The sequence below is a fragment of the Ursus maritimus genome, unplaced genomic scaffold, assembly GCF_017311325.1.
Source record: "Ursus maritimus isolate PB19 unplaced genomic scaffold, ASM1731132v1 scaffold_19, whole genome shotgun sequence".
Classification (NCBI taxonomy): Eukaryota; Metazoa; Chordata; class Mammalia; order Carnivora; family Ursidae; genus Ursus; species Ursus maritimus.
Genome location: NW_024424341.1, coordinates 23,838,395 through 23,865,081, shown reverse-complemented (window position 1 = coordinate 23,865,081; position 26,687 = coordinate 23,838,395). Strand labels below are relative to the sequence as shown.

At 39.8% G+C, this 26,687-nt stretch overlaps 1 protein-coding gene across 2 annotated transcripts in view; it reads right to left on the bottom strand.

The window, feature by feature from the left end:
* TANGO6 (transport and golgi organization 6 homolog) overlaps window positions 1-26,687 on the bottom strand; it is a 176,946-nt gene that overhangs the window by 98,390 nt on the left and 51,869 nt on the right. For both annotated transcript variants that reach the window (XM_040633505.1, XM_040633506.1), the window contains exons 11-14: window positions 25,102-25,290; window positions 16,271-16,405; window positions 8,564-9,073; window positions 5,083-5,140 (exon numbers count right to left, since the gene is read on the bottom strand). In XM_040633505.1, the coding sequence (XP_040489439.1) occupies window positions 5,083-5,140; window positions 8,564-9,073; window positions 16,271-16,405; window positions 25,102-25,290 (892 nt within the window). The remainder of the gene's footprint in view (window positions 1-5,082; window positions 5,141-8,563; window positions 9,074-16,270; window positions 16,406-25,101; window positions 25,291-26,687) is intronic.

Here is a 26,687-nt window from a genome sequence, read left to right as displayed (position 1 = left end):
ACACATGGGTATACTTTCACCTCCCATGCTTGGCTCAGAGCCTAGGGTTTTTGGTTTGTTTGTTTTTTTCCTTTTTCAACAACACTGGTAGTTTTATCCAAAGATCCTTCGACACTGACAGGGATCACTTGGATCCCCGAAATGCATCTGTCTCTGGTGTTGCTTTCAAAATGTCCTTTAAATAATTGAAAGTGACTGAGAAGACACATGAGCAGATCCACAGTATGATAAATAACCTGACTATAATACCTTACCAGAAGAATATCACTTATTTATCATATTCATTATTGAACATCTATTTCAAAACTGAAATGTGAAAAATACCTCAAACATCTAATATACATTATGGGACCTCAAGGACATATTTAAACTCCTATTTTGGAGAAGAGGACTTCTACATTTTATCTTATATATTTCCTTGTCAATGAAATTTTTTATAACAATGAAAATGCATTAATTTGTGCAATAATAATGATAAAACAAAGAATGAAAAAAAAGAATTTATAAGAAATCTAAAAAGGAGAGACACTTAATGGCCATAGTTGAAGATTAGGTCTTCTATTTATGAACTCTGGCTTGAAACTGGAACTCAGGAACTTGGTACATAATTCTCTGCCTGAAGGACTTGCTACTGAGTACTCACCTCGGAGCAGCTGCTGTGAGAACTAAATCAACCATCACTTTCTCAGTAGGACTAAAAGGCGATGCAGATTGCCTTTCATCAAACTAAAATTTAACTCCTAGGGAATTTAGTTCTCAGATTGTTGTGATGCACAGATAATACACAAACCAGAAATTCTTACATCAGGTATCGATAAGTATCTGCTGAATGAATGAGTTTATTAAATTCCCCTCTGCTCTGCTGGTAGACCGCAAAGTTGGTGAGAAATTATGAAAGAAATCCAATTTATTAACAAATTAAGCAAAAGATATGTTGTAATTTTCACATGGAGACACTTAGCATAGAAAAGGAAAACTTTAAACACAGACACAGACACACACACCCCACAACTAAATGCTACTCAAACCACAGCCCAACACCCCTTGTACTGCAGGACATTTACAAGTAGGCTGGTCTTGTCTGTCTGGGAGTCCAAAATGGCTTGGCTCCTGGCATGCTTTACACCTGGGCAAATGACATTGGCAATGCAGGTGGGAAAATTCAGCTCTTTCTTTTCTTAATGGGAAATTCACCTAAGGCCTTGGCCTTTAAGTGCATGTTACAAACACCAAAACATCAATTAATTCAAACTTGTCCATTGTGGGGAGCTGAGAACAGAAATTACACCTCTACCTCCCATGTTCTTCATCGCCAAATTAGCTACTAACTGATTAGCACCCCAATTAAAAGTACTAAAAACAAACATAAAACCAACAGTTGTGATTTTTATAGCAGACCCTAGAGGCTAATGAGCTCAATGGTTAATCAGCTAAGAAGCTTATTCCAAACAGCAATGTTGCCACATGAGAACGATATACCTCCTCTTCTCCAAAAACACTGTCCTAAAAAAAAAAATTAATCAACAAGAAACAACTTCTTATCATAACAGTATTACAGTTTCTTGAGAAAAGTACCAGCTGACTTATTTTCTGAGACTTCTTAATTACAGGCGTTTGAGGTTCCTGCTTCATTGATTTATCTTGCTTCCATAAGTACCATTCATTGTCATGTGACTTCCTGAGCCCCTGAGCCCCAGGTTTATCTAAATGCCAGGCCTCTTTGCCCATTCACCTGCGGGTAGTTACTTTCTCTCTTGATACCCTCTACTCTTTCGGCTTCTGCTCTCACATACTTGTCCTTTTACCTCTTTGGGTGGTCATTTTGTCTCCTCTGAGGAATTTTCTTTTTGCTTTTTAACCTAGGCATGACAACTCACTGTTAAAGTGTTTTGTATACAGTAGGTGCACAATAAATATTTGCTGAATAAAGAATGAATTCCAAAGCTCTGGCCTTTATCACTGTATGCTAGCCCCTCTGCACTTTCTCCACTTTCTCTTAAGTTTTAACTAACCAGATCAGTACACAGCGTACCCAAATTATACCAAGAAATAAGTAACCACTAAAGGCCTAAGCATGCCTCGTGCTCATAGGGGACCTTGCCTTTTGCAGATAAACAGAACACATCAGTGAAGGACTGTATTACCGGCTTCAATTCTTCACCTCTCCCTGAATTCATGTCCTTTGCTCTATGACCTGGCAGTTTGTCCCACGAAAGGGACTATATTTCTCTACCTCTTGACTTTTGGGCTAGGCCACATTGACTTATTTTAGCCAACAGTATGAGGCAGAAGTGATAGGATGCTCATTCCAAGCTTAGGCCTCAAGAGTCCTCTTGAGTTTATTCTTATTCTCTTACACTTCTGCCATCACCACAACATGCCCTGGTCGGCCACTGGTCTAGGGATGACCAGGAACAGGCGCAGCAGAGCTGTCGCAGCCGGCCCACAGACCTGCAGGGAAAAGCAGAAGTGTCCGCCCAAACCCAGCCTACATCAGCTGACCTCCATTGGTCTACAGAGGCCTGAGTGATAATAAATGATTGCTGTTTAAATACTCAGAGTTGGGGTGGTTTGTTACATAGCAATAACTACCTGGTAGAGTCTGCCTACTCAAACTTTAGATCTGAGAAGTTACATGTATCACCACATTATCCAGCAGTCTAACAATAGAAGCAGTAGTAATATAATGATGATGATGATGACATTCAGTTCATAACAGCTAACCCTATTTGAACACTTACTGCGTGCTAAGCATTTCTTTTTTAAGATTTTATTTTTTTTGAGAGAGAGAATGTGTGTGTGTGCGAGTGGGGTAAAGGGCAGAGGAGAGGGAGAGAGAATCTCAAGCAGACTCCACACTGAGCGTGGAGCCTGATGTCACACTCCATCTCATGACCCTGAGATCACGACCTGAGCCGAAATCAAGAGTCGTACACTTGACCGACTGACCCCCAGGTGTCCCTGTGCTAGGCACTTTCAAGGTATTAACACATTTAATCCTAATATTAACCTCCCTTTATAGACTTTTTAAGATAGAACAGTTTTAGATTTACAGAATTATTGAAAAGTAGCATAGAGAGTTCTCATATGTTCCACACCCAGTTGCCCCTATTAACTTTGCATTAGCATGGTACATTCGTCACAATTAATGGAACTAACAGTGACATTTTATTATCAGCTAAAGTCCATAATTTACTCAGATTCTCTTTGTTTTTCCCAAATGCCCTTTTTCTGTTCCAGGATCCTATCTACCACATTCCATTTAATCATCGTATCTTTTTAAGCTCTGAGAGTTTTATCCCTCCCCCACCTATTAAATTTTAATTTTTTTGGTAACAGCTTATTGAGATATAATTCACATATCATAATATTTGCCAACTTACAATTCAATGGTTCCTACAATACTGACAGAGTTGTGCAATGATCACCACAATCAATTTTAAATGTTTCCATCTCCCCAAAAAGCAATACTGACCCTTCAGCTCTTACCTCCCAATTCTTTCCCCTTTTCTGCCAGCCCTAGGCAACTACTTACCTAGTTTCTGTCTCTATAAATTTCCCTATTCTGAACTTTCATATAAAGGAACCGTACAATATGTGGTCTTTTGTGACTGGCTTCTTCCATTTATGATGTTTTCAAGGTTCATCCCTTCCATGTTTCAGTGTTTTCTTTTTGTAATGACCGAATAATATTCCATTGTATGGATAAAGGACAGTTTGTTTATCCATTCATCAACCGATGGGTATTTGTGTTGTTTCCAGCTTTCGGCTATTGCTGCTACGAATATTCAGGTACAAGTTTTTGCGGGGACATACGTTTTCAATCCACCTGAGTATATACACCTAGAAGTGCAATTGCTGCGTCAAGTGGTAACTCTATGCTTATCTTTCTGACAAACTGCCAGGCTGTTTTCCAAATTAGCTGTGCCATTTTACATTTCTATTTAGCCCCCTTTCTACAGATATGAAATTGAAGCCCAGAGAGATTAAGTAATTTGCCAAAGTCCATACAGCTGAGCAACAGAGGAACAGAGGTACACCCAGGTGGTCTGTCCCTGAGTCCTAGCTCTTTTTTTTTTTTTTTAAGATTATATTTATTTATTTGTCAGAGAGGGAGAGCACACGCAGGGAGAGCAGCAGGCAGAAGGAGAAGCAGACTCCCTGCTGAGTAAAGAGCCCGTTGCAGGACTCAACCCCAGGGTCCTAGCCAGCCACCCAGGCACCCCCAGAGTCCTAGCACTTGACAATTACACTCCACCAGTGGAGCCAAGAGAAGCTGTGAGATAACTGACCTTCTCACCATGTCTGATTCTCACCCTTATAGGAAGGGTTCCTTTACTCTACATCCCTGTTCCTGACATCTCTCTGTAGATTTGGAATCCACAACCTTAAAAAAAAGGTGGTTGGGGGGTGGTGCCTGGGTGGTTCAGTGGGTTAAGCATCTGCCTTTGGCTCAGATCATGATCTGAGGGTCCTGGAATTGAGCCCGCATCAGGCTCCCTGCTCAGCAGGGAGTCTGCTTCTCCTTCTCCCTCTGCCCCTCCCCCTCACTCATGCTCTCTCTCTCTCCCTCTCTCTCAAAATAAATAAAATCTTAAAAAAAAAAAAAAGATTTGGAACCCACAAATCAATGGAGATGGGGAGAGCAACAAAGAATCACAAAAGAGAAATAAAATGATTACAAAAAACATTTTGATGAAAAAAGGTACTATGAGATTCTTTTAGTTTAAAGGGAAAGCAAGGGTGCATTCTACCAGTAGTCAAGTACATGAAAGGTTAAGGTAATGAGAGTTAATGTGGGAGCCATTTTTTACCTCCTTGAATGAGAAGAAATGGGCTTTAATCTATAGAATAATAAAGACCTCATCATCATTATCAGACACTGAAATTCTATTAGAACCCTTAGGGAACCATCCAGGAATATTATTATTATGACTTAAATTGAGTACTAGCTAGGAGGCAGGAAGATGGACAAAATGACCAACGGTCTTGTAGTTCCATGACTTTAGAGATTTTGTGCAAACATACAGGCTACAATCTTTGGTCCACAGACTCAAAGTCCTTTAACCAGGACTAACTTACCTTGAATAGCAGACAGATATACAAAAGCGTCTTCATGCTCCAAATTCTCCAAGAATATCTGGAACCACAAAATAGAGCAGTGATATGATTTGCAAAGAGCAAACAAGATTTGAGAGCCCCTTAGAGCAGTCTCAACAGAATAAATGCCTTTCTTCTTGTTTGTCTTAGCTAGACACTGGTCTGACTTCAGAATCTTATAGGGGAAACAGTGTATATGTTTGAAGTCCCATTTTTATAATAGCTAAAGAAGGGTGGCAAGTTAGGGGGAGATATTTCTTGAAGCGGCTAAGTATATAACAGAAGTAGGCATGGAAACCAAAATCTGGGAGAAAAATCCTCAACATTTTCTCCAGTACTGCCCATGGGAGACAACATTCTCACCTGTGTCACAAGAGACTACCAGTCATGCCACACGAGATGCCACATTTGGGGTTAGGTCCAATTGATGGCATATTTGCTATAATTTGATCCTTTTCTCTTGCTCTCAGAAAGTATATGGGAATGCAAGTGACAGAGATGTTATTGGAATAACCTTGAGTCTGTTCTAATTTATTATTTTTTTTAAAGAGTTTTATTTATTTATTTGACAGAGAGACAGCCAGTGAGAGAGGAAACATAAGCAGGGGAAATGGGAGAGGAAGAAGCAGGCTCCCAGCAGAGGAATCTGATGTGGGGCTCGATCCCAGAACGCCGGGATCACGCCCAGAGCCAAAGGCAGACGCTTAACGACTGAGCCACCCAGACGCCCCTCTAATTTATTTTTTTAAACCTTTTGCAAATCTTGGCACTTCAATTGACATTAGTAACAAATTATTTTCAACAGATTATCTCTCAATTTAGGAATGCACCAGGGTGTGACAGGGTGTGCAAGGCAGAGGGTACTGCTTATCTAGAAGATAGGACAGTGACATGTTAAGTTTAGGTCTTAAAATGAGGGCCAGAGAAAGATGGGAGCCATGTGCTCATGTGCTTCCTGCTTGGCATCTGGGGGGAGGAAGGGTGTCTGTTCCATATATAGTGATGCATCCTTTGCTGGCACAGTGATTCTTGTGGTCTCCACAACTGCAGCACCTTAGGAAGAGCTAAATTAGTTCAACTGGACAGAGGGCCAGGCTGGAAGGGGTGGGGATCATGTAAGTAAAGGAAGCTTAATCCGGGGTAGTGGCCATGGGAATAAAGAGGAAGAGATACAGATATATTTGAGGGACTTCTTGGAAAAATAATTGACAGGACCTGACCAATCATGCACAGAAGATGAAGGTTAAATAAGTCAAAGAAAATTCCAAAGATGTTCACAGCATTCACCATCTAAATAGCTGTAAGAAGGGATATTTTTGATGATTACTCCAAGGAGATATACACTTTGAGGTTTCCAGCAATATTTCAATGGCAGCAAATCCTTGGCACATTTCTAGAACTTGGTTTTCTCATCTATAAAATGGGGATAATACCAATATTGCAGGTGTTATGAGGACTGGAGATAATATCTGAAAGATACAGGATCTGGCTCAATAAACAGCAGTTATTATTATTATTATTAACTTATTTGAGGAGGGGGAGGGGAAGAAGAAAAGGGATGGAGAAACTCAAGCAGACTCTGCACTGAGCACAGAGCTGGACACAGGGCTCCATCTCACGACCCTGAGATCATGACCTGAGCCAAAACCAAGAGTCGCTTAACTAACTGTGCCACCCAGGCGCCCCCAATAGCAGTTACTATTATCACACTATTGGTTCTAATACTTTAGTGACTAAAGATGAATGTTTTCAATCAGAATTATAACTCTTAATCTAGTGGCTAAAGTATATGAAAGAGATGATAATAATAATAATAATAATAATAATAATAATAATAACAGTGAACCTTTATTAGATGCTCGTAATGTGCCTATCACTATAACTAGTGCTTTACATAGACTGTTTTTTTTTTTCCAAGGTGTCAGCAGGGCTGCATTCATTCCCTCTAAAGTCTCTTATTTTTAAATTTATTTTAAGTAAGCTCTATGCCCAATATGGGGCTCGAACTCACAACCCTAAGATCAAGAGTTGCCTGCTCTACCAACTGAGCCAGCCAGATGCCCCTACGTGGACTATTTTTTTTAAAGATTTTTTTAAAAAGATTTTATTTATTTATTTGACAGAGAGAGACAGAGTACAAGCAGGGGGAGCAGCAGTGGGAGGGAGAGAAGCAGGCTCCCCGCTGAGCAGGGAACCTAACGTGGGGCTCAATCCTAAGACCCTGGGATCATGACCTGAGCTGAAGGCAGATGCTTAACCGACTAAGCCACTCAAGCACCCTGGACTATTTTATTTTAAATCTTCTTTCTTGGGGCACCTGGGTGGCTCAGTAATTAAGTGTCTGCCTTTGGCTCAGGTCATGATCCCAGGGTCCTGGGATTGAGCCCCGCATCAGGCTCCCTGCTCAGCAGGAAACCTGCTTCTCCCTCTCCCATTCCCCCTGCTTGGGTTCCCTCTCTCTCTTTCTCTCTGTCAAATAAATAAATAAGATCTTTAAAAAAATTTTTTTAAGATTTTGTTTTTGGGGGCACCTGGGTGGCTCAGTTTGTTAAGTTTCTGCCTTCGGCTCAGGTCATGATCCCAGGATCGAGCCCCACGTCAGGCTCCTTGCTCAGCGGGAAGCCTGCTTCTCCCTCTCCCTCTACCTGCCACTCCCTCTGCTTGTGCTCTCTCTCTCTCTGTCAAATAAATAAACAAATAAAATCTTTAAAAATAACAATAAATAGATAAATAGACAGACAGATAGATAGATAGATAGATAGATAGATAGATAGATAGATAGATTGATTGATTTTGTTTTTAAGTAATCTCTACGCCTAATGTGGGGTTCAAACGCACAACCCTGAGACTAAGACTTGTATGCTGTACCGACTGAGCCAACCAGGTGCCCCTAAATCTTTCAACATAAAGTGGGTCCTATTGTTATTACCCTCACTTGACAGATGTAGAAATTGAGGCTCAGAAAATTTAAAGGACTTATCCAAGGAACTGATCTGGGTTTTGATCAGTAGTCTCTAGACCCTTTGCTCTTAATCTCTAACCCATACCGAGGTCAGGAGAACTCCCACAAAAGGGAAAAGATCCTCAACTAAGCATATATTTTCTCCCACATACATCTCTGATGTAAAGAACAGCTTCTTCACTATGATGGGGGGAGAAGGCGGGAGGTAGGGAAAGGGGGAGGTCCAGTTCTGCACAATTCCTCTCTTAAAAGGGGCCAGAAAAAAACAGGTAGCTTCTTGGGAATTAGCTCATGCTGTTCCATCCCCTTTTCTTTCCTGTCCAGGCTCAACTGAGTGGTCTCAAGTGGTTATCTAAGCCTTTCCTGTGTCTATGTCTTGCCTCCTCAGAACAATCACAATTTCCCTTAGGGTAGTCTGGGGCAGTGCTTGATACACAGTCAAGGCTCCTGGAAAGCTGCCCCACTCTGTGTGCGTGTGTTTTGCCAGTATGTTCTACTCACCTTGAGAAGCTTCTCTTGCATCTCAAGGGCTTTTGTTTCTCTCTGCTCTATCCAGCGGGAAAGAGTTCGCAGAGCAGCAGCCCGGGTTGGAATTTGAGGATCATAAGCTGATAAAAGAACCTCCTGGAGCTGGTCTGTGGTTACACTTCCAGATTTCTGGTTTGTAATAGTTCTGGGCCCCCTGACCTCCTGAGGAATGAGTGGAGCATTAGATTTCAGGCCCGTTTGTTTGGATTTCTCAGGGCTTTGCTGTTGTTTGAGGTGAGAATCATCACTGTAACTTTCATGGCTGGTTTGTTGCTGCTCCTCCATCTTCCCTTGTGGATCCTTTTTGTTCAGGGTACTCTGGGCAGCCACGCTGACAGCCTCAGTGGAAAAGGCCCCATGGGTAGAGATGGTGATACGGAGATCGACGGCGAGCTCCTGGATGACAGGGTCAGGGTACACCTTGGAGACCTTCTCCAACAAAGGCAGCAATTGCTTCAGGATAGCAAAATCACTTGACTTCAACTACAAAATGAAATGAAAAACGCCAAATCGAAATTAATATAACAGATGTTAATAATGCCTGAGCACAAGGAAACATTCTGAGTAAGAGGGGCAGGGGGCATATCTTATTCATGGTGTAATCAGCATAGTCTAGTACTCAGTAACTATTGTTGAATAATTACAGCTAACACTTATTAAATACCTACCCTGAGAAGGTACTTTTCTGAGTTAAAAATACACCAGTGATGCATATGATTACACTTAATTTTTACAGCCTGGTGGGAAAAACATGGTTATCTTATGTTTTAATTTGCATTAGCCAGACTACCTACCAGGGCTGTTAAGCATCCTTTCATGTTTATTGGCTGTCTGCATTTCTTTTTCTGTGAACAGCCTGTTTACATCCTTTGTACACACTTACCTATTACAGCTATTCTTACCATATCAGATTTCATTCAATACTCAGTCAGATGGTGAAATTCTTTTCCAGATTATTATATTTTGATTTTTATTATCTTTTTTCTTGCATTATTTTTTTCACTTTAATGTACCTTTTACTATAAAAAGATGAGTTAATATTAGCAAAGTACTTAGTGCCCGACACACAGTAAGTGCTATGTAAATGTTTTAAGATGAAATATGATAAACAAAAAAATACACACATATTCCATATCCCTATAATCTAGCTATGATTATTATCTACATTATAACCGGGGGAAACTGAGACACAGAACAGTTAAGTAACAAGCTCACACAACTGGAAGATGGTAAGATATGAATTCACTAAGTCTGGCTCCAGAGTCCACACTCTTACCCTACACAGTCTCAAACGAACAAATAAAGCAGCTCTTAACTACATTTTCTAAAGTAGCTGGTCACCATTCAAGGGCATCATAGGTCTGGAAGGGATTGGGACAATAACTGGCAAAAGATGAAAAAGTGAGAGTGAGTGAGAGTGAAATTATGTAAGGTTTTATTCTCTCCAGGAGCTTTGTGCATAATGCCACATGTCTTCCCAGGAAAAGCGCATGTGCAGTCAGTAGAGAAAAAAGAATCAATGATAATCCTTTTCTGTTTGAAAACACTAGGAATATTATCATATGAGGCTTCATTAGTCCCCGATATTTGAAAACCCTGCAGGTCTTAAATCCTTTTTAGAACAAGGCGGGGTATTTATTACTTACTCATTCATTCACTTCATTATCTAACCAAACAACCAACCATCTTTATAGGACCTATACAATATTCTCACTTAAACTCTATGTCCACAGAACTATTACTGTTTATTTTCCCCACCGCTTTCCTTCCAAATAAATAAAAAGTTGAGGTTCATGTCAGGCTTGTACCTATAGAATTTCACCATATACTCCCCACAGATTTCTTTGTTTAAACAATTAGGAACTATGCAAAATGGACAGAAGGTAAAATTTCTAGCTTTGCAACATATGTTAACCTACCCGCATATGTACAACAACTGACCGTTCCAATATTACTATATCTTAAAGGGAGAAGAGAGTATGTATGTCCGGAAATAAAAGTATCTAAGAAAAGGGTCAATTTTACCAGGAATCTGTGGAACTGGGAAAGATATTTTAGTAATAGATAGTATTAGATATTTAGATAATTTTGCGAGTATTATCATTATGCTAGACTTCATTCAGTGTCTCTGTAGTATTATGGACATTTGCTTTTTCTTTAAGCATCTGAAATGGGAATATCTACTTACTGCTACAATGTATGGCCTCTTTTTCATTTCAACTGTATACAGTAATTTTATCTTAAAAAAATGAAAAGATAAATAGACCAATGGAACAAAATAGAGAACCCAGAAAAAGACCTATATACAGTCAACTGATCTTTTAAGTTTTTTTTAACCGAATACAGTTGACACACAATGTTACATTAGTTTCATGTGTACAACACAGTGATTCCAGCATAGTCCACTGATCTCTGACAAAGAAACAAAGTTAACAGAATGGAGAAAAGACAGACTTTTCAACAAGTGGTGCTTAAATAACTAGACATTCATGTGCAAAAAAAAAAATGAATTTTTTTCAGTGTAAGAAGGTGTTTTTATGATAGCACAGGGACAGGATCCGTAGGCAGAAAGAGCTGCCAAAAAATGAATTTAGACACAGACTTTACACTATCACAAAAATTAACTCAAAATGGATCACAGACTTAAATGTAAAATGCAAAACTACAAAATTCTCACAAGATAACATAAGAGAAAATCTAGATGACTTTGGGTATGGCACTGAGTTTTTTAGACAAAATAGTCAAGAAAAAAATCCACGAAAGAAATAACCGATAAACTAGATTTCATTAAAATGTAAAAATTTTTAAATTTTTACTCTACAAAAGACAATGTCAAGAGAAAGAAGACAAGTCACAGACTAAGAGGAAATACTTGCAAAAGACACATCTGATAAAGGATGGTTATCCAAAATACACAAAGAACTCTTAAAATTCAACAATAAGAAAACAAACAACCCAATTTACAAATGGGCAAAAGATCTGAACAGACACCTCACCAAAGAAGATCTATTAGATACACAGCATATGAAGAGATGCTCAACATCGCATGTCACCAGAGAATTGCAAATTAAAACGAGATACCATCACACACCTCTTAAAATGACTAAAATCCAAAACACTGACAACACCACATGCTGGTGAGGATGTGAAGCAAGAGGAGCTCTCATTCACTGTTGGTGGGAATGCAAAATGGTACAGCCACTTTTGCAAGACAGTTTGGCAGTTTCTTACAAAACTAAACATACTCTTACCATATGCTCTAGCAACTGAGCTCCTTGGTATTTACCCAAATGACTTGAAAACTTATGTCCATACAAAAACCTACACATAGATGTTTATAGCAGCTTTATTCATAATTGCCAAAACGTGGAGGCAACCAAGATGTCCTTTAGTAGGTGAAGGGATAAATAGATTGTGGTACATCCAGACCATGGAATATTATTCAGCACTAAAAAGAAATGAGCTATCAAACCTGAAAGACATGGAAGACCCTTAAATGCATACTACTAAGTGAAAGCAGCCAGTATGGAAAGGCTACATAGTGTATGATCTCAACTAAGCTACATTCTGGAAAAGACAAAATTGTGGAAACAGTGAAAAGATCAATGGTTGCCAAGGGTTTGATGGGAGAGATTAATAGACAGAGCACAAAGAATTTTAAGGGTAGTGAACCTATTATGAACAATGTTATAATAATAGATACATGTCATTATCCAATTGTCAAAACCCATAGAGTGTACAATACCAAGAGTGAACCGTAATGTAAACTACAGACTGTGAGTGATAATGTGTCAGTGTACGATCACTGATAGCAACAAATGTATCACTACTGTGCAGAATGTTTCTAGTTGGGGAGGTGATGCTCTGTGGGGCAGGAGGTATGTGGGAAATCTCTGTACCTCCTGGCTCAGTTTTGCTGTGCACCTAAAACTGCTCTAAAAAATAGTCTATTAATAAAAAACCCAACCACCTTTTCTTCCAGTTTTCAAATGTCTTAGTCATTGTGGGATTCATCTTATTCAATTGGGTAACTTCTCTAATCATCATACGCAAGTAGGTAGATTCTGAATCAAATAGTTTATAAGACTTAAAATTAAAGTTATGCACTCTTTCAGCTTCATAAACCTATAGATTTCCCACTATGAGAATAATCAGGGAAATCCAAGACTACAGGTGCCAACTATTTTGTTCATAAATGTTCAAAAAATTTTTGAGGTATAAAGTAATATTCACTTAATTGATAGATGAGAAAATGGAACCACTGAGTAATCATTAATTATTTTTCAAGGGTCACCAAGGGCCATATCAAATTGAAAATTAACCATACAGCCCTCATTTTTACTTCTCAGCACAGATCTCATATCCAGACTTCAGAATTCTGCGTGAAGGCCCTGAGGCCTGAAGCCCTCAAGTGAGTGACAGATTCCTTTACCTGGCTGTGTCTCTTTTGGAGTCTCTGGAATACTTCAAGAGTGGAATGAGCAGAGCTATGTCAGCCGCCATCTATGATTTCTTGTAGGGTGTCAGGAATGAACCAGTTAGATGGGGAGTTGTTCTGAATTTCTCCAAGTTTTCAAATTTAAGAACTGGGGGTTGGACTGGGGGTATGGATGGGATTGAGGGTAGTGACCGGTGGGACAGAGCATTCCTGCTAAGGTAAGCATATGAGAACCAACTGGCAGCAGAGAAGGGCACGTGTACACTGAAAAAGCCCCATGAGGCTTTACAAAGCTCACCTAAGGGGCGTACAAAGTCTCATCCTGCCTTATCCTGCTCCAGTGAGAATCACTATTTTGGAAAAATCCAAGGGTCTCTTCCAGCAATAAAATGCTGACCTAAGAATTCCTAATTCCATAAAATACTTAATGTTTATTCTTTGTGTTCTCGTTTCTATATATCATCTATATTTCTTCAGATATTCAGCTGAGTAGTTTACATGTCCGGTTCTTATTTATAATGTCACTGAATTTATTTACAAGTGGTATTTTTATTTTGTTCTAAGTCAGCACGCAGTATGGCCTGATTTATAATGAGCGACACATAAAGATACACATGAGATACAGAAATATGAATCTTATTAAAAAAATGAAGAATTCACTGGATTAATCGCAGCCACTAGAAGGCAAACTCCATGAAGACAAAGAGGCACATGATAAATATTTCTTGAATGAGTTCACTCTATGATACTGTCAGAAAATGTGGTATGCGATCTCAGGATTTCAGTTCGAGTTCCAGCCCCACCACCCTGAGCACCAAAGCTCACATCAGCTCCATGCAGCAGTGCTTTAGGGGACCTGATGGGCCCTGGAACACTGTTAATGAACTCCCTAAGAGGACAGGGAAGTTACCAGCATCACACTTTTACTGATGACCAACCCTGAAATTTAGAGAATGTGTGTGGAATAACACTTGTCTTGTTAGCAGTCTTAGACCTACACTTTCTCCAAACTAACTCCTCTTCCCAGACACTGTTCTAATAATCAACTTAATTACATAAATTAGAAAGGAAAGAAAGGTTTAAACGCTGTTAGATTCTGTTTCATTAGCTAAAACAGTGAACTCTAATCGGGGGTAGGTATAGTATAATCTAGACTCCGAAGCAAAGACTTTGCCTGACAATGACTGTCTGAAAACATAATTAAGAATCATGACTTTTTTTCTAATACAAAAACAGAAACCCAGCATTACTATAGAAGCCCCTTATAAATCCATGAATCAAACAGAAAAAAACCTAATATATCTAGGGCAAAAGTAAAGGGGTGACGTGTTTAAGTTCACTTTACTAAATGCAAAGTCAGAGGAATCCAGGATGTAATCAGTGAGTCAGAATGGCTCATGGAAGGGCAGGGACAGGTAAGGGATGTACATTTGCATCAATCAGATGAATCTCTCTTAAAACATGACTAATTTACATTGCCAGTTCCCCAACAACAGGCTTCTAGAAAGCAAAATGGAAATATCCGTGTTTTATTTTCCATTTGGGATGTGGTATAAAATTGTAAGTGTTAAATAAAAGAAAAGCAAAAAAACCCTCAACTTATGGAAACAAAGACTGTTCTTAATACTTAACCAGAAAAACAAAAACCAATCAGGCCAACTAAATCCAATAACAACACATCTTAAGAAAAACTATTCTGTTGGTGAATCCTTCTTTGATAATTCTAACAGTAGGGATATAATAGGACTTTAGAAACTGAATCAAAAATGATCTCTTCAAACTACTTGGAAAATACAAAATTTGAAGTGCTGAGTAAATCTACCAAGAAAAGAGCTTCACGTTACAATGGGCCCAAATAAAATTCCTTTTTCACTTTAGGGCAGGCTAAAAGGAGGGAAATCCTAATATATCACAAATCAGTATCGGATTTGAATCTTCACATTAAAAAATCCATTCCCAGAGGGTTCCCCACTCATCGCTAAGAGTTATGACCAGTCTGAGTTCGGGTCAGATTTCATTATACTCGCACTAAGCTTATCATGCTTTCTCGCAGTTTCCTAACAAACACATGTGCCCCCCCCTCCTTGTCCGGCACACCTCTGACCCTTGGTCTCTACAGTTCAGCTAAACTTGCCTTCCATCAGTATTTAAGTTCACCAAACTCCTTCCTGCTTGTCAAACTGAAAGAGCTGCCTCCACCTGCACTGCATACACCCCCAAACCCCTATTCACCATTCAAGTCTTAGCTTCAACTTGTACTTCCTCGGTGAAACCTTCCCAGCCTATGTTAGATGCAATGTTTTCTTGGTACCTTCCTCTTCTCTTTTCAGGCACTTCACTCAATTCTAAGTATATTTTTCGAATAGTTATTTGGTGTCTGACTCCCTCACTGGCTGTAAACTATATGAGGATAGGGACCGTGTTTGCTTTGTCCATGGCAGGATTCTCAGGCCCTTAGTGGGCACACAGCAGTAAGCAATCACTATTTTTTGAATGAATGAATTTAAATATTACAAATTCAGTATGTAAAACATACAGGACGTGGGGCGCCTGGGTGGCATAATCAGTTAAGTGCCCGACTCTTGGTTTCGGCTCAGGTCATGGTCTCAGGGTCCTGGGATCAAGCTCCATGTCAGGTTTTGTGCTCAGTGTGGAGTCTGCGTGGGACTCTCTCTCCCTCTCCCTCTGCCCCTCCCGGTTCTGCTCTCTCTCTCTCTCTAAAATAAATCAATCTAAAAAAAAAAAAAATACATGCACTGGACACAGGCTTTAACATGCCACATGATATGAGTTGAACAATGGATCCTGTGCTAAAACAGAACTATTCAAAACAGATGGAATCCTAAGCAATCAGCAGTTTACACAAGTTTTCCCCCAACTACGGCAGTAGGGTCAGGGGCTGAACTTTGGAGAGACTTAGGGTAAGGGACAGAGAAGCTAGTCTTCTCCATAGATGCATAACACTGTGCTGAGTATTTCCAAATCAAACTTGTGCCAGGTCACAAAGAGCCCCACCCTTCTGATACTCTGATACTGAAGTCTACACAGGTGACGAGGTGGAAGCCGTACAATTTTCTTGTCCTCTACTTTGGAGAGAATACTCATTAACAACCTGACTTGTTTACCCTCGTTCTCCTAAGCACAACAGCCATTCTGATTTCTCACAAGGGTGAGAAGGGAAGCAACAAGTTTTTCTCTTCTCTCCTCCCTCCATCCTGCTTGGGCTCATGTCTGCCACTCACCTGAACCGCTCCTCCCAGCATGACAGCCACCAGCCCCATGGACATGCTCAGTGTCTGTGACTCCACAGTGCTCTCTGCCTGGTGGGCCAAGCTTGCGCACGCCCGCTGCAGCGTGGCTGCTACAAAGTCCACAACCTGCGACAGAAACGGAATTTAGAATCGGTGAGGACTAAGGAAAAGAATCACAAAATTCTCTTTACATGTTATGTCTACATCCTCATCAACATCATGAAGGCGAGAACCTGTAAGAACAGGCATAGTGCTCAGTGTCCTCAGTGCACAGTATCACCTACATCTCATGTCAACTCTAGGAGGTCAACGCTCCAGTCCTCATTTTTTTTAAGATTTTGTTTATTTATCTGAGAGAGAGAGAGAGAAAGCACAAGCAGGGAGGGGGCAGAAGGAGAGGGATACAGGGGCAGAGAGAAGCACAGACCCCACTGAGCAGGGAGCCCAATGCGGGACTCAATCCCAGGATCCTGGGATCATGACCTGAGTCAAAGGCAGACGCTGAACAGACTAAGCCACCCAGTCGCTCCCCCCCATTTTTTTTAAGTAAATCTACTCCCAACATGGGGCTCAAACTCATGACCCCACGATCAAGAGTCACATTCTCTACTAACTGAGCCAACCAGGCATCCTTGTCCTCATTTTTTGGTGAAGAATCTGTGAGCTGGTCAAGGTCATGCAATCAATAAATGAGAAACCTCATTGATACTTTCCCAAATGTTTTAATATACTAATCCAACATCCTTGAGTTTTTATGAATTTTACCAAGAAATTAAAATGAAAGTGATTTGATACTTTTGGACCATCTTAGAGGGTCCTAGATCTGCTTCTCCTAATGAGGCTTCCTCCTCAAAGACTCCCCTGCCTCAACCTGGTTATGACAGTCTGATTCCAGTAAGCAAAGAATGGGGGAAGAAGCACTCAATTTTATCTAGAATTGAGTCCTCAAACAATCTGTACAAATGTTCCAGAGTCATTTTTTAAGTATCAAATATTTTTAAAGGATTAAGATTATTCGTATTTAAGATTTTATATAGCATTTGGCTAGCAACTAAGCTTCAAATGGAATTAATTTGGTCAGCATCATTTTAACTGCACTTGTATTAATCACCTTAAGTAGAAATACCTTTGAATAAAAGCAAACACACACACATCTGTCATGTGCATGCACACACGTGCAAACACGCACACACGCACGCATATCCAGGATTAATGGCTCAAAAGGGAAAAATCATTTTGAAAGTGGTACAGCTGAGATAGGTCATAATAAGCCTCTAAATACCATGCAAGCTTGCATGTTTAATTCTCTGGGCAAATCACATGCTATGCTAGAGTCTTTATTGCAAGCTTAAAGTCAGGAGAATGGCTTGTTACCACTTGTCTTTGGAGCAAGGCAGGAAACTAGAAAGGTTATTAAAAGTTCCACTTACTGAAATGAACAATGCTGGTTATGGCAATTTTTACCACCCTCTCAAGCCTAAGACTTTACTGATATTAGAAGTTAAGGACACTGGCCTTTACCATCTTGGGCCACCTATTTTGCGTTAGAGTTTTCTAAAGCACCCCTTGATTATAGGAAGCTTCTACTTCAGCACAAATGTATTGTTAAATTGCTGGAAAAGAACTATCTAGCCTTTCCACTTTCTCTAAGTCCTTCCTCAAAATACATATATATATAAGATGCTCCAAAACAAGCAGTATGATCCTATTGTTGTTAAGAAAGAAACTCTGTATGTATGTAAAAAAAACCCCAAAACCCCCCAAAACAAAACACCTCAGAGCTGTAAACTGTGGTTTGATAGCCAGCTGTTACTGTCATCCATGAAGTGCCTTTTCCCCCAAGCTTTTTTCTTCTAACAACAGAACCACGACACCCATCTGGATAACAGCTCCTCCCAGTTACTACTCATTTCCTGTGACTGGTGGGGCTGCCAGCCACAAGGACAGGTATGTAACTGAAGCGTGTTCTAGAATTTACATACGTTGTGGAGAGGAGGGAGACACTTTTACTTTTTACTTAACCATTTTTGTAATGTTACATAATCTAAAAAGCCAACTATTCCTGAAAGTTTATACTGAAAAACAGCGGTGCCCCACCCCACTTCTTCCCGTCTGGTTGTGGCTCTAGAGAGGAAACCACTTTTAATGGTTTAGGTGCTTAATAATAACATTAAACATTTGCTATTTACCAGGTACCATTCTGAACGTGTTACAGATGTGAATCCCCTAAATTCTCCCCCACTTCCCACGGGGATGTATAAACCTTTTGCCACCATTCTGGCAGTCGAGTGGGAGCGGGCTGAGGCCTCACTGTTGAGTCTGTAGACAGCAACCTAACCCTCCAGGTTTTCAGTTTGGTGCTGCCACCCAAGTTCAACCTCTTTCAAGAACATGCCTCCGGGCTTTCGCTGGGGAGGGGAGGTGTCTGTATAAATTTGAGGACAGAATCAAGGGGTCTACCGAACCTTGCAGAGCCTTTCAACCTGTTTTAAGCTCTAAATTTAGCTTTGTCTTTACAGCTGATCTAGCTCCTCCAGTCCTTCCGGTGATCTGCAATGAGACGTAGTGTGCTTTTTTTTTTTTCTTTTCAAAATAAAATGTGAACACCTTCACTGAGGTATAGTGCTTTGCTTCTTGACTTCTCCCATGCAGGCACATAGAGCTCTCCATTTTCATAGTTGCTACATCAGCCGTTATTTTCCAGTTTCCAAATGCTGTTACTCTCTTTTATCTGCTGTCTCTCCTCTCCTGCTCTGTCGGCCCCTGTGGTTTCCAGAAGGAGCAGATAAACACATGTGTTCAATATACTATCTTTAATCAGAAGTCCATACTTCTTAAATTATGCACTTCTTTGTTGTTTAATGTTTCTACAATGAGCACGTGTTACTTAAGTATTTTTAATATATGAGAAAAAAATCATATAAAGCACTTCTACTTTGCCAAGTACAGAGATCCAAATACAGAAAGGTCCAAAGGGTCCATAGTCCTACCGATCTCCCTGCTATTTCTTATGTTCCATAAATGAGTGAAACCATATGATAATTGTCTTTCTCTGCTTGACTTATTTCACTTAGCATGATCTCCTCCAGTGCCGTCCATGTTGCTGCAAATGTTGGGTAATTGTTCTTTCTGATGGCTGAGTAATAGTCCATTGTATATATGGACCACATCTTCTTTACCCATTCGTCTGCTGAAGGGCATCTCGGCTCCTTCCACAATTTAGCTATTGTGGACAATGCTGCTACGAACATTGGGGTGCATATGGCCCTTCTCTTCACTATGTCTGTATCTTTGGGGTAAATACCCAGTAGTGCAATTGCTGGGTCATAGGGTAGCTTTATTTTTAACTTTTTGAGGGACCTCCACACTTTTCCAAAGTGGCGGTACCAACTTGCATTCCCACCAACAGTGTAAGAGGGTTCCCCTTTCTCCACATCCTCTCCAACATATGCTGTTTCTTGCCTTGTCAATTTTTGCCATTCTAACTGGCATAAGGGGGTATCTCAATGTGGTTTTGATTCGAATTTCCCTGATGGCTAATGATTTTGAACATTTTTTCATGTGTCTGTTAGCCATTTGTATGTCTTCATTGGAGAAGTATCTGTTCATATCTTCTGCCCATGTTTTGATTTGATTATTTGTTTTTCGTGTATTGAGTTTGAGAAGTTCTTTATAGATCCTGGATATCAGTCTTTTATCTGTAGTGTCATTTGCAAATATCTTCTCCCATTCCGTGGGCTGCCTCTTAGGTTTTTTGACTGTTTCCTTTGCTGTGCAGAAGCTTTTTATCTTAATGAAGTCCCACAAGTTCATTTTTTCTTTTGTTTCTCTTGCCTTTGGAGATGTGCCATGAAAGAAGTTGCTGTGGCTGATGTCAAAGAGGTTGCAGCCTATGTTCTCCTCTATGATTTTGATGGATTCCTGTCTCACATTGAGGTCTTTCATCCAATTGGAGTTTATCTTTGTGTATGGTGTGAGAGAGTGGTCAAGTTTCATTCTCTTGCATATAGCTGTCAATTTTCCCAGCACCATTTATTGAAGAGACTGTCTTTTTTTCCACTGGATGTTTTTTCCTGCTTTGTCAAAGATTAGTTGATCATAGAGCCGAGGGTCCATTTCTGGAGTCTCTATTCTGTTCCATTGGTCTATGTGTCTGTTTTTGTGCCAGTACCATGCTGTCTTGGTGATCACAGCTTTGTAGTACAGCTTGAAATCTGGCATTGTGATGCCCCCAGCTTTGTTTTTCCTTTTCAACATTTCCTTGGGGATTCGGGGCCTTTTCTGGTTCCACACAAATTTAAGGGTGGTTTGTTCCAGCTCTTTGAAAAATGTCATTAGTATTTTGATTGGGATGGCATTGAAAGTGTAGATTGCTCTGGGTAGCACAGGCATTTTAACCATGTTTATTCTTCCGATCCATGAGCATGGAATAGTTTTCCATCTTTTTGCGTCTTCTTCAACGTCTTTCAACAGTGATCTGTAGTTTCTAGAATATAGATCCTTTACCTCTCGGTTAAGTTAATTTCGAGATATTGTTATGATTTTTGGTGCTATTGTAAATGGAATCGATTGGAAACAAACTGAGTGCTTCAGAGTGGAGAAGGTTGGGATAGGCCGGTGATGGGTATTAAGGAGGGCACATATTGCATGGAGCACTAGGTGTTATATGCAAACAATGAATCATGGAACACTACATCAAAAACTAATGATGTACTGTATGGTGACTAACATAACATAGCATAATTAAAAAAAAAAAAAAAAAGAAAGGTCCAAAGGGTAGCAATTTTCTGAAAGGACAAAAAAAAAAAGGAAATCTCGTTCATTCCACTCCATTTACACTGGCTCCTCGCTAAGCCCTCCACACTTGAGACATACTCCCTCTTAGCTAGAACACTCTTCCCTGAGGTATCTCGGTGGCATTCTCCTTCCCTGATTCCAGATCTTTGCTCATAAGTCATTCTGTTGGGGCGCCTGTGTGGTTCAGTAGGTTAACCTTCCAACTCTTGATTTCAGCTCAGGTCCGAGCTCAGGATTGTGAGATCGAGCCCCATGTTGGGCTCTTTGCTGGACGTGGAGCCTGCTTAAGATTCTCCCTCTTCCTCTCCCTCTGCCTCTACCTCTACCCCACCCGCTCACACACACACACACACACACACACGCTCACTCTCTCAAAAAAAAAAAAAAAAAAAAGCCATTTTCTCAGTGAGGTTCTCCATGACCACTCTCTCTACCACACTGTCTTTACATCCCCTTTGTTTGATTTTTCTCTCTGGTACTTAATACCATCTAAGACACTGTGTGCTTCTGCTTACTTGTTTACTATCTTTCTTTCCCTCATGAATGTAATCCCATGAGGATAGGTATATGCGTTATTCACTGCTGTGTCCTTAGTACCTAGAAGAGTACATGGCAAATAGTGGGCCTTTACTACATATTTGTAGTAAGGAAGGAAATGGGGAGTTGGTACAGGGCTCTGTATCCATACAAAGACCACTGAATGGCTCATTTCTCTCTATATCTTCTTGTACGCCATCTGCCAATACATTTCATTGAATTTTTAATCTTTTATCCATAAATACTTCAATATACATTTGTAACAAGAAGATTTTTTTTTTTTTTAACAGTACTACCATACCAGGGGCACCTGGCCAGCTCAGTCAGTAGAGCATGTGATTCTTGATCTTGTGATTCTAAGTTCGAACCCCAAATTGGGTATAGAGATTACTTAAAAATAAAAATCTTAAAAAAAAAACAAAAACAAAACCACATAACTACCATACCATGATTATACTCAATAAAAAATTCCTTATACTTTCAAATACTTGGCCCATGACTGTGCAAAAATGTCCTCTTCTACAATCGGTATGTTTGAATGAGAATCCACACATCGCATTTGGTTGATAGGTCTCTTGAGTCTCTTTTAAGCTACAGAAGCCCTGCTCCTTTTTAATGCCATTTATTTGATGAAGAAACTGGGTCATTTGTACTGTAGAATATCTCACATTCTGAAATTGGCTGATTTTGTTTCCTCATGGCATAACATTGTTGTACCCTGAGTTTCCTTCATTAGATTCTGATTCACATTTTATGGACTTTTTTTGTCTTTTGTTTGCTTGTTTGTAGGGTTTTCTTTGTTTGTTTTTTGGGGGAAGAACCCTTCACACGTGGTGCTACATACCTCTTACTGCATTACAGTAGGAGACACATAATGCCTGCTTGTCTACTTCTGGTTATGTTGAGATCGATCATTTCAGGCTATAAATATTTAGCAGAACATCCACTGATACCTACACTGACCCTGAAATCCACCAAAAATTAAATGGATTGACAGATGGGGAAAAAAAATGGACAGAAAGATGGAAACATAGATAAATATGTGATAAAGCAAATACAATAAAATCCTAATAGTAGAATCTAGGTTATAGATATACAGGTATTCATCATAAAATTCTTTCAAGTTTGAAAGTATTCATAATAAAATGCTGGGGGGAAAAAGGATCAGTTGATTTGGATGTATTTGGCCCAATTACATTCATTATACAGTACCCCTAATAGTTTTAGCAGACAATGATTGTTACTAGATCTACTATTTCATTAGGGGATTGCAAAATATAAATTTGTAGGTTTCTTTTTTAATATTTTAGCTGTGATTCTTATATAAAGAAAAATTTCCCTTCACTGACTATCTGGTTACACTGAAATACAGTGCTGTCAGAAAAGGTAAGATAAATGTTTTATTCTTTCATTTACCAATTTACAAAATAATGAGTTGATGCCCTAGCAACTTCCAGAGATATCCAAAAGGGATTCTGTGGGGGAGACAGGGACGGTGGCTCAGGTTTTTAGAACTTTGACATGTTTCAATCCATTGCAGGCATTATTCTTTTTAATGCTCAAAATGCCTTATCTGTGGCCAAGAGGAGATCTTTCAAGTTGGCTCCTGAGTGCTACTGACATGACTTCATAAATGTCAGGCATCTTCTTTTTATTTGGGCACAACAAGATGCCCTGAGGCTTACAGTGTACAATTCCTGCCCTAGACCTAAATGAACCTTTACTCCAATGAGCTCTGTGTTCTTCCAGCAGGACCTGATATTTAGAAACTACGGTCCAGCACGAAGGATGCTCCATGCAGCTGGTTTGTCACTGCTTCCTGGCATGGACAGTGGAATGAGCAAGGGAATATCTATTTTTTAAAAAGAAAAAAATTTAATTGTGAGTTCATACGAATACTTCCAATTGAAATTCAATATTATAGGAATTTTAGTCAAGTTCTTTGATTTTATATTCATAACTTTTTTCCTTATACTGAAAATCTTGCTTCCTAATGATATTAACAAAATTACTTAAAATATGTATTATTTATAACTTATCCATACGTGTGTGTATTTCAAAATAAATACTAAAATTATCACTAGCAGTAAAACTACTAAGAGCAGTTAAATATTTTTTTGTGGTTCTTTTCATCTTGATACATTTTAACTTTAGCTGAAGGATAACTTAATGGGACAAGTCACTTCTGTATCAGCTTAAAACCACTGTTCCTTAATTAGGAGCAAAGGGTGCTAAGTGTAAAAGCTCAAGTCATATAGTTTTTAGGCCATTTTCCCTTTCAACCAGCATCTTAAGACAAAAACATAAGGTCCGGGTGACAAAGTCTTTAGGGAACTGATATAAACACAGGAGAAACAAATCACCCTACTGGTAACACAGGGTCAGTGAACTGAAGGAATAGGAAGCCAGGAAAGAAATCATGAACATAATTCTCATTAAACAAGCACGGTAAGTTGGAGCTGACAGACAGCTGCAAATTTTCTCAGCAGGAGCTATAGTGAAACGCTGCTTAGCAACACCGAAGGCAGATGACAATGACGGCAATACAAAGAGCTGAAGAACCAGATTTAAGCGTGACAATCATACCATCGTACAACTGACTATTCACCAGCCAAGCAACAACGAATTCTGGTAATAATGTAAAAATACGGTGACTGCATTGCCTACGCTTTATTACTTCTAATTCCTATTTATTTTTTTATATTTTTTTCCTTTTAAGTAGGCCCCACATCCAATGTGGGGCCCAAACTCACAACCCTGAGATCAAGAGTCAAATGCTCTTCTGACTGAGCCAGCCAGGAGTCCCTTTTATTTCCTATTTTTTAAAAAGCTGGTAAATATAAAATGTCTGAGCCAACAAAATTCAGGCACTGATTTACATAGTTATACTACCCTTCAAACATTTAAAAAAACAACTTAAAACTTCACAGGCTATTGTGGAGACAGGCTGCCAGGTAGACCTATAAAATTTAAAGTGGTATTATTATCATTAGCAATTTTTTTTTCAAATTTACGTTTTCTAATCATGCGCAACTTTTGATACATATTAGAATCATCCATGGGGCTTAAAAAAATACAGATGCCCAGGTGCATGACATGCTGAATCAGAATCTCTGTAAGCAGTGGGCCGGGCGTCCATATTTTGAAAAAGACTCAGACAATTGTATTTGCCCCAAAAGTTGAAGACCCCGTGATGTAACACATCAATATCCACAATTTTCAAAGTCTTCTCTGCATGAGAATCACGTCCGGAGCTGCTTTACCACGCCAGCTGGCGGGACCTCCGCAAGTGCTGATTCTGCTGGTTGTCGTGGGCTCGGTAATCCACATGTGTAAGCAGCAATCCAGGTAACACTGAGGCAGGTGTTACCAAGCCAATCTCTCAGCAACTTTTTTTTTTTTTTTTTTACATTTTTTGCAAAGCATGTAAAGAAACCAAAATAGACAAATACTACCAGCCTGGGATCTGGAACATGGCAGCCACTGACCTGAGTGATGTTTGTGAAAATCTGCTCGGACATCCTCTCACACAGAGCAGCCAACAGCTGTAGGACCAGCAGCTTCTGCTCCTGGCCTTCCACAAGAGTTTGGTGCTGCTCTAATTCCAAGAGGCTTTTGCTGGAGAAGGGCTTTGTTTTTAACTCTGCTTCGTTTTCCACAGCCACATGAGTCAACTCCTATCAGCATTGGAGCAAAGAAAAAGTAAAGAAAAAGACTGTAGAACTAAGGGCTTCAACAACAGTGAGAAAACTGTTTGAAACGTATATGTAAAGAACGAGTCTAAATGTTCCTTGCAGCATTATTTATAATAGCCAAAATTTGGAGACAAAGGTCTAGCAGTAAGAGAGTGAAAAAATAAACTGTATTTATTATGCTGGAGCAGTTGAAATAAATAAACTAGATCGATATGGACATCAACAGAAAGACCTCAAAAACATTGTTGACTGAAAAATGGAAATTGTAGAATAATATGTGTATTATGATATCATGTACACGATGATTTAAAGCTTGATAATAAAAAGCATACATACACAAAGAGAACTAGTTTGACAGACTACTCACTTTATCAGCATTTTTTAGGGTCTCTACCACTAGCCCTGCTGANCTGAGACCTCAGGCCATGTAACATTTCCAAATCCTTTTCAGAGACTATTAAATGCTTTCAGCATCTTTTCCCCTAAGATATTCAAAACTAAATCTCTACTACTAGATAATTCATTACTGTGGGTTTTGTAGGCTTTTCCCTTATATTTCACACTGTAAGTTTCCTTGGGAAGGGAAAAGCTTATGTTCCTTAACAATTAATGCTTTACCAAAGGAAGTGACAGTTTAGAGCAATGGTTCCCAACCATGCCTGGGAATTTTTTGCTCCCCAGGGGACAGTCAGCAATGTCTGAGGACATTTTGGTTGTCATAACTGGAAAGCAATATAGGCATCTAGTGGTAGAGTCAGGGATACTCCTAAACACCCTACAAGGAAGCACAGGAAACTCCCAACAAAAAATTACCCCGTCCAAAATGCCAATGGTACTAAGGTGCAGAAACCTTGGTTTAGAGCAAAGCCCTTTGATTTTTTTGTTTTTGTTTTGTTTTTTTAAAGATTTATTATTTATTTGAGAGAGCAAGAGAGAGAGACAGTGTGGGGTGGGGAGGGCAGAAGGAGAGGGAGAGAAAGAATTTCAAGCAGGCTGCATGCCCAGGGTAGAGCCTGACACGGGGCTCAATCCCATGACCCTGAGATCACAGCCTGAGTGAAAATCAAGGTTCGGTCACTTAACCAACTAAGCCACCCAGGCACACTTGATTTTTTTGTTTTTAAACAATTTTTAAAAATTCTCCGATTAAGAGCACAGTTTGGAATGTTATTTACAATGAGTGGCTTGGTAAGGGGATAGAATGTGAACACAGGAAGGGATGCCTGGGTGGCAGAGTCGGTCGAGCAGTCAACTCTTGGTTTCAGCTCAGGTCGTGGTCTCAGGGTCATGATCTCAGGCTTGTGAGATCGAGCCACACATCAGGCTCTGTGCTCAGTGCAGAGTCCGCTTGAGATTCTCTCCCCCTCTGCCCCTCCCAC